The 9,619-nt window shown below is 33.6% G+C and overlaps 1 protein-coding gene across 1 annotated transcript; it reads left to right on the top strand.

The window, feature by feature from the left end:
- Positions 1–6,772: 6,772 nt before the first annotated feature.
- Positions 6,773–7,258, top strand: LOC128989185 (uncharacterized). Its single transcript, XM_054411056.1, has one exon. It carries the CDS (start codon positions 6,773–6,775, stop codon positions 7,256–7,258), a length of 486 nt encoding a protein of 161 aa, XP_054267031.1.
- The last annotated feature ends 2,361 nt before the right edge of the window (positions 7,259–9,619 follow it).

Consider the following 9,619-nt stretch of genomic DNA (forward strand, 5'->3'; position numbering starts at 1 on the left):
TTACCTTGAACCCAAAAGAGAGAGAAAAAACTAACACAATACAAACACTTTTGAATGTATTTTATCTTACCCGTAGTTGTTACATTTTAATTGTAGAGATGACTTAAACTAATAACGAACGTTCAAACAAATATGGATATGATTATCTAATAAAGCATATCTAGCATACATTTGTTCAAAACGATTAATTTGCTATCAAATTGAGTATTTATAGCGGTGTAAACATCTTATCTCATCTAACGAACAATTTGTACTGAAATATTTGAGATCCAAAATATTTTAACTAACTGATGGCCTGCAATATTGGCAAGTCTGGAATTTCATTTTAGTTCACCTTCAGTGATCATTAAGCTCCTAATGATGTAGCCTATTATTTTGTGTCACTAAGAGATGTGCAAAACTTTTGTCTACTTCCTCTTCCTATACATAGTATACAGAGAAGGAATTGTTTTATTCATAAAGTTCGATGATATATGTGGTGATTTGGATTAAATTTGGTATGGTACGTGCTTACTAGTTTAAAGTATCTCTAAGAGTTTTTTATTTATTTTTACTTTTGATTTGGCGATTGTCCAATAAATCCTATAAAATAACTGAAAACCCAATTTTCACGAAAACTATCCGAACTTCTCTTTGAACTCTAAACATAACCATGACACTAGTCTTATCCTATACAAAACATAGTTTAAAAGTTATTGCCACTTTTGTGACCCGTATAATATTATACTTACTCCCATCCTTTGTCAATTAAAAGAGTCGTTAAAGAAATTATGTGTCAGATGACAGATACAAATAACTTCAAAGTTTTATATTATCATCGTAGCTAGATATCATTTTGTAGGTAAATAATCAATCATTCTAAGTCGTACAACAGTAGAGGGAAGGACGGTTATTATCACATGACGTCATAATTAATGTGATTAGGTAAGTATCTAGAGATGGGGAGTATCGTAGTCAGGGCTGGGCATGTACTCTGGTGATGTGTGTGATTACAGATGTTGTAGATGGTATTGTTATTAGGTCAAGGACGTCTGAATGTGTTTTAAAAATATTCTGTACTTATAGGTAAAATATTGTAGTATATTTTCATTTTTGATCTATCCATCTACTAGCTGCCGCATGAGTTCTTCAAACGCCTGATTTAAAAAATATGTTGTGCTGGTAACTTTGGGATCTTGTATTATTAACATAGTTATGTCTACTGTGTTTTGTCCTTGATTACTATTTGAGTTATCTGTTAATGGAGATATATTGTTGTCCGTTGTTGAAGATATTTTGTTTTCTTGAATAGAAGGAGCATTTCCAGAGGACATGTTCACCTAGTGATTGGTAATAGTCAAATGACTGGTAATTCGCACTGTTAACACTTATATAGTGTTTATAGAAGTTTGGGTAATAGGTTTCAGTCTTAATATTGTCTTACCTAAGACGGGAGGAAAACATGTGCACGTACGCATGCGCGTCACGTAACTTGCTCCATCCTGTAGGCACGACTTTAGGTAGACATCCTGTCTGTGTTGGCTTGAACAATGTGAACAGCCTACTTGGATTGAATAATTGATATATTGAGTTCTGTTTGGAATGTAGCATCTAGACACTTTATGCAGTTCTGCAATTATTTGCATCTTATAGGTAAGTAGCGTTGCACTTTTATTGTCACTGCATAATCTTCAAGGTCTGTCTGCAGCGTCAACTAACCAGTATTCACTTGTCTTTGCTAGTGAACCTATTCGTCGAATACTGTAGTCTGTGAACATTAATTACCAATTATCTTGTTGCTTTATTTAATTTCGAGCGTTTTGATTATATTTGCCGATTTTTTAAGTTCAAGTGTTTCTAGTTCTACATATTCCACATCTACATATTGTGATTTGGGGATTTTTCTGATACAGGTAATTATACTCTCTTAATATATTAGTTCTTACTGTTTTAGACCTTAAATACATAAAGCTATTTGTATGGAAAATATTTTGAGTTCTGTTGTTGAGCTTGTGGTTTTACGAAAATTTCTATATATATTAAATTAGTAGTTTTTCAATATGAGACAGTTGAATTAAGATTGCTTAATCATTTAATGTATGTCTCATATTTTGTAATAGATTTTATTCATACAGGCAATTAATCTTTCTTGTGGCATATATTTATAACTATTATTATATTAGTACTAGAGAACCCGTGCTTCAATTTGAGTAATTCTAGCTATATCTTAGAGTTGTTTAAACACTTGTTAGAAAATAATTTTAAATATCTCTTTTTGTGTTGTAAAAGGTTTGCCTACATTATTTTTTTTTTGCTCTCAGTTTTAACTGATAACTTCCAATGAATGCTAAACGATCTGCTTCAATTTGGGTTAACATGTTACAACAAAGTTTTTACAGCATTGAGAATTAAAGAAAACTGTTGCCTAACTGATAGCCTGTGTTGCGTAATTTAAGTTTGGGTAATTTTATTTCTTTGATTTGAGACTTCCCGCTAATACTAAGGTGGTCTGCCGTTACACTTTAGACGCATAAATGAGCGAAGCATTATTTAAAGATTGTCAATGGCTAAAGCAGCTAACACCCTACAATATGTTCCCTTTCAACAGATGCACCGTTTGTTTGCCCGATATTATTTAAGTTCTAAAGAATGACAAATTTATCTGATAGTTCATACTGTACCTTTGTAGTGAAACTGGCCATCCTGACCATTTGCTTGTACTTTGTAAATGTGCATAGCAGGATGTACTCGTGCAATCAAAATTTGTTCTACAATCGCCAGGTCAGTTAATTCGTTCGGGGCACTTGACACATCCATATTATTTAACGCCGTGAATTACGTTGCATTTGAACGACAACGGGAACAAATTGGTAATTGATTTGAAGCTGTTAGTCGTTGCTGATGACAGTTAGTCCAAAGTGTAAAATTTTAGTGCATCTAATTCATGTTGGAATTGATTAGCTATCTGCCTATCATTATCAGCTTCATCTGGTTCTTTTTGTTCACGACACCACTCTCTTACAATATTTGCATTATTGGTGCGACGACCAATATTACGTTGGGCCTTTGAGCAACAAACAAATATAGCAAAACTGTTACTTCCATTGATAAACTGTTACATTCCAACTTTAACCTAGGATGAAAGTAAACATTGAAATGTAAACAAAACAGTTACAAACAATTAATATATGTTTATCTTATTTAAATGAAATGAGATAAACCCATATGTCATAAACCCAATATAATTTTTATTTCAACTTACATTAAAATAACAAGCGAAATTGCGTGACCCGTAAAATAAAATCCAGAAGGAAATTCGCAAATATTTTTTACCAAAACATTGTACTCAGTATTGTTTAGCTGTTGGCCAAATTTCATATTAATTGGTCAAGCCATTACATTCTGATGCTCTTATAAAGAAGTTACAAAGTGAGGGAAAGTGAGCTTCGCTCAATAATGGGGGTGTGACTTTAAGTTTTCTCAAAAGTTTATGGGTGCTTTTTGGCTTTATATATAGATATAGTTTGATTCAAATTTTTAAGATGGAAGAAACTGTTAGTGATATTTATTGAGAATAGCCTCTCATCCTGTTATGTGTTAAATCATAACATAACTGCTTTTTGTGGTCATTTGATAACTTCTAAATTAAGTCTTTTGACTTTAGTAAAATATAGCTGGAATAGATTGCTTCTTTCTTATTTGATTTTTATCGAGAATTACCTCACATACTGTTAGGTCTAAAATCGTAACATATCTGCTTTTTGTGATCATTTGATGAATTATAAATTGCTTCTTTCTTATATGGTTGTTTGAGATGGAAGTAAATGTTAGTGATTTCCTTGTTTGATTTTTATTGGGAATCGCTTCACACTGCTAGGTTTTTAAATAATAATAAAACAGTTTTTGTCATCTTTCGATTAGTTTAATTTACGTTTTTGACTTTGTTAAAATGTAGGTGTTTCCTTATACGATTGTTTATAATGGATATAATGTTAGTGATTTTCTTATTTGATTTTTATTATGAATTGCAATTGTATATGATTGAAAATAACTGATAGCTATTTCCTTCTTGCGACAGTAATAAAACTGTTTTTGTGATCATTCAAAGGTTTGAAATTCGACTTTGTTAAAATGTAGCTTTATTGGGAATCGCTTCACACTGCTAGGTTTTTAAATAATAAAACAGTTTTTGTGATCTTTCGATTAATTTAATATACGTTTTTGACTTTGTTAAAATGTAGGTGTTTCCTTATACGATTGTTTATAATGGAAATAATGTTAGTGATTTTCTTATTTGATTTTTATTGGGAATTGTATATGATTGAAAATAACTGATGGCTATTTCCTTCTTGCGACAGTAATAAAACTGTTTTTGTGATCATTCAAAGGTTTGAATTTCGACTTTGTTAAAATGTAGCTTTATTGGGAATCGCTTCACACTGCTAGGTTTTTAAATAATAAAACAGTTTTTGTGATCTTTCGATTAATTTAATATATGTTTTTGACTTTGTTAAAATGTAGGTGTTTCCTTATACGATTGTTTATAATGGAAATAATGTTAGTGATTTTCTTATTTGATTTTTATTGGGAATTGCAATTGTATATGATTGAAAATAACTGATAACTTTTTCCTTCTTGCGACAGTAATAAAACTGTTTTTGTGATCATTCAAAGGTTTGAATTTTGACTTTGTTAAAATGTAGCTTGATGAAGATGATTCTTATACGATTGTTTAAGATAGAAAATACTGTCAGTGATTTCCTTATTTGATTGTTATCGGGAATGGTTTGAAAACAATAATCAAACTATCTCATAGGTCTTTAATCAATAACAAAACCGTTTTATGTATCTTCTGATAATTTGAAATTAAAATATAGCTTGCTTAAGATTTTTTTTTTTCAAAATAAATGCATAAAATGGTTACAATACTTAATAAATTTAATGTGCATTTTCTTTTCTAGAGTTATCGTGGCCTAACTTTATACACCAAGTGTTCCTGATTTCTACTGAAATAGGTAGGTCTAATTATTCTCTGTTCCATATTGTGTTTGCGTAGCTGAAATGATGTGATATATTAGTTGAAATCTACATGTATAATTAAATATATTGCATGGGTTACATATTGGTGTCTGGTAAATGTTGTTGTATTCTCATATTGTAATTAGCTTGGTTAGTAATTTAATTGATTTAATATCTTGTTCTTGAGGCCTGAAGAAAATTGTTTCTCTGATTATATACCATTCTTAAGCGAACAACTTATACCTTTTAATGGACTTTACTTCAGTTTTAAGCATGTATATTGTTTTGGATTGATACAAATATGATTAGTAGCTGCACGTGTTAGTTACACCCCCCCCCCCTTTGCTTCATTATTGCGAGACTTCCACTACACCACTTGTCCGTTGATTGGCTGAGTAGACCACGCCCCCAGTGAGTCCTCCCCACTACACCACCTGTCCTGTGATTGGCTGAGTAGACCACACCCCCATATAGCCCGGCCCCCCACCAGAGCGCATAAAACTAGTTGGAGTTCTTTCAAACTTCACTGTTCATCACGTGCTCTTGCCAGGTACACATCATGTGCACAAGCAAGCTGCACATCAAGTGATGAACGGTGAGCTAACTTATGCAATGTTGGGCCCGCATTCATATATCAGCTCATTTCTTTTTCAGGTTAATAATAACTAATCTTTTGTTGAATTGCTATGTTTACTTGTTTTTTCCTTTCAGGTTAACTAACTTGTTGTTGCATTACTATATTCACTTGTTTTGTTTTCTGGTTAACTAACTTGTTGTTTATTTTGTTTGCAGGTTGACCTCCAATGTATATGTCTAATCATTTTCAGGTTAAACTCTATCCTTCCTTAACACACATAGAGGCAAGAAAACCTGATGTTTCCTTAAAGTGCAAAATGGCATGAAAACCAATTGTACTTAGATCTCCATACCCTATTCAAATCTTGTATATATGTTTAATCATTTTCAGGTTAAACTCTATCCTTCCTTAACACACATAGAGGCAAGAAAACCTTATGTGTTTCCTTAAAGTGCAAAATGGCATGAAAACCAATTGTACTTAGATCTCCATACCCTATTCAAATCTTGTCTATATGTCTAATCATTTTCAGGTTAAACTCTATCCTTCCTTAACACACATAGAGGCAAGAAAACCTGATGTTTCCTTAAAGTGCAAAATGGCATGAAAACCAATTGTACTTAGATCTCCATACCCTATTCAAATCTTGTCTATATGTCTAATCATTTTCAGGTTAAACTCTATCCTTCCTTAACACACATAGAGGCAAGAAAACCTTATGTGTTTCCTTAAAGTGCAAAATGGCATGAAAACCAATTGTACTTAGATCTCCATACCCTATTCAAATCTTGTCTATATGTCTAATCATTTTCAGGTTCTTCATGCATGTACTGTTGTAGTCTTACTTGTAGATAGTCTTGTAGATACTATGCACCAGTAGTTGTGTTTTGGTGTTGGTAGTTTGAATCTTTGCACTACTATTTTTCTTGCATGGCTTTCGGTTTTTTTTTAATAGAGGATGACCTTGACCTACTTTTATGATTGGTTAGTTGAAACTTTATCTTTGAAAATAGTTTATCATTCCATAGCCAAACTCTTCCTATTAGATATAATTATTTCCCACTCCCCACCCTTTTACAACACTCCTAACTTCCCCCACTCTGTCCTATACCTATATCCCCCACCACTTGGAGTGGGTATATATGTGAGAGCATTTTGGTTAATAACATCATTCTGTTGCCTGCCTGCAGAAGAGCCATGGACCCCTGCTTCAGAAAGACCACTAAGCCGATGAAGCCGGTGGCTGGAGTGAAAAGGTCCAAACTTCTCCAGGCATTGAATGGGGAAATAAGGAAAGAATGTACTGTCTCCAAGACGATTCAGGAGCCTGGACCTTCTTCTGCTGCTGCCAACACTTCTTCTGGACCTTCTGCTGCTGCCAACACTTCAAAGCCTCTGCCTGTCTCCAAGATTTCTCCAGAGCCTGGATCGTCAACTTCTATCGTCAAGAATATTCAAGAGCCTGGACCTTCTTCTTCTGCTGCCAACACTTTGAAACCTAGGCCTCCATCATCGCCATCGTCTTCTTCTTCTTCATCCTCGTCTTTTGACTCCTTGTCTTCATCATCCTCGTCCTCGTCTTCTACGTCATCCCCCCGAAAACAAAGAAATATGTCCCCCCTATCCCCCTTGACTACTTTCTCCCTTGATTGTCTCCTTACTATCCCCTATCAAATCTCCTGAAAAGCCATCTCCTCCCAAAGATAAGCCGTCTCCTCTCAAAAACAAGTCATCTCCTAACAAAGATAAGTCATCTCCAAAACCTCAAACACCTAACCTAACTCTTCCTAATTTAAATCCATCCTCAAACCAGATTACCAACATAGATTCTCCTGAAATAACCATTCCATTACCTCCACCCAAATCCCTCCCTGCTGCACCTGCTGTTGTAAGAAAACTATTTGCAAAACCCGAGTCCTCAAAAGAATCCCTACCCTCACAAAAAACCCCTTCTGAAAAAATGCAAAAACTTATGGCAAAAAGACGAGCAGCATTTAAGATCAAGTCTCAATGTACTTATGTTTTCCAAAAAGGGGTGAAAAAAGGTGAGCGCTGTGAAAAATCCTGCTTTTCCGATACCAATGTGTGTAGCCTCCACACTAAGGGGAAAAGCAGGATGGTACCCGCCCAACCTAAAATTGTTAATAATAATCCTGTCACAGAAAATCCTCCATCATTTGAAAGATCAAGACCATCAATTATTGTAAAAACTCAGGCTCAGGAAAAATCTTGCTTATCTGATCCGGCACCGAGCACCTCCCGTGTTGTTGTGATAAACAAGATCTTACCCAGCCAACCACGGACGTCAGGCTTTGCTCGACCCTGTCGTCCACCACAAATTATTGCCAAAAAAACCAGAATTAATAGGTTGCCCAAAAACAAAAAGTTAGAAATTCTAATGATGACACCTAGTGGTGAAGTCATTTTAAAAGAAGGAAATGACAGGTTCCGCCTTAAATTACCAAGAGGCATGACCATCCCGAATACACCACACCGATACTACTTAATTCGTGATCGGTCTTCGGGATTGGTTACAGTAACATTGTAAATTGGTTTTTAGTTTTAACGTGTTTTTATTATTTTCTTTATTTTCCTTTAGTATGCAAAAATTGGGAACGCATTTGTTGTATCATAACAAATGCGTTCCCAATTTTTGCATTCAAAGAGTGACCTTGAGCTTTTCAACCTATTTTATCGTAAAGGTTTAGGAACACATTTGTCATAACCTTATAATGTGTTCCTAAAGTTTTGTGTATAATATATTTAGACCAAGTTATATTTAACATTTTAATCGTTCATATTGTACAATAAAGATTATATTTCTTCAATGCCATGCTGTATAACTTAACAATTCAAGGTAAAATATATACATATATATACTTATTTGTAGTAACTTTCTCAGGCTAATTCCTCCATATATATATATTCTATTGTTTTTGAACTCTTATCTTTATACTTAAACTTTAAATTATTCCTGGACTTTCAAATTAAATCAAAATAGCATTTATTTAGCAAAACAAAATTTACTTCATATTAGTTCAATACAAAAACTGTTTACAATATATTTTATATTTTGTCATTATTTGTTTTTTCTATTTAGACAAAAATAAAATGTGCTTGAATTTTATGTTTAGTTTTTCTTATGAAAACCTTATCTATTGTTAATATTCCAAATCATTTTAGGTACTCATAATTAAGACCAATACAGTCATAGAATATTGTTAAAGCGTAATACTGTGCCCAAACAATTAGGTCAAGGTCAAACTGAAGAATTTTTAAAAAACAATAAAATAGCTACATGTTTTATGATTCACTCTCTGAACTAAATGATAATCTTCTACGAACATTACCACAAAACTGTAATATTCGACAAAGTTTGTTTTCACCATTTTCAACTTCATCTGCTTGAACTGGAATCGTTGGTGTTTCACAATAGTCCGAATGAAATTCTTTAATTGGTGTGTCTTCAGTGGGTTGAATTTGTTCATTAATAAACTCTTCGTCCACTTGTTCTTCTAGCATCTCTTGCAAGTCCTCGTCACTTTCTGTATTGTTTTCTTCCACATTCCCTGCTTCATCAAAATCAGTCGGTAAGATTCTGGGCTCTACTCCAGTAAGGTATGTGTGGTCTGTAGGAGGCATTGTGAATGTTTATGCTAAACCCCTATTTCAGGTGTTATTTATAAAATACTTAAGCCATTGGTGGGGGGTTTAACACGCCCCTTCATTGAATAAAAATGGAGTGGGGGTTATACACTGTGCTATATATATGAGTCCTGAGCCCCACCCATATCATTACTGTGAATAATACCATGCAGTGTGTAATGTAGATAGTTTTCTAAGTAGTGTCTTAAACCTGCAAAAATGTATCAATGTGAAAATTGTTGGGAGTCTTTTGAGGATGAATTGCTCTTAAATATTCATCATGAACTCTTACATAGACCTAATGAATCTTCAACACCGATGGAATATGAAGATTTCGTTGAAGACCCCTTCTTGCAACAGAATAGATCAACAGTTATACAGTATGCACCACCAAACCAA

Source organism: Macrosteles quadrilineatus, unplaced genomic scaffold (genome assembly GCF_028750875.1).
Source record: "Macrosteles quadrilineatus isolate MER2022 unplaced genomic scaffold, UCM_ALF_1.0 Scaffold_3__2_contigs__length_128488019, whole genome shotgun sequence".
In the NCBI taxonomy this organism is placed as follows: Eukaryota; Metazoa; Arthropoda; class Insecta; order Hemiptera; family Cicadellidae; genus Macrosteles; species Macrosteles quadrilineatus.

Excerpts from the sequence above, each read along its gene's own strand:
- LOC128989185 (XM_054411056.1), top strand. The coding sequence starts at position 6,773 with ATGGACCCCTGCTTCAGAAAGACCACTAAGCCGATGAAGCCGGTGGCT.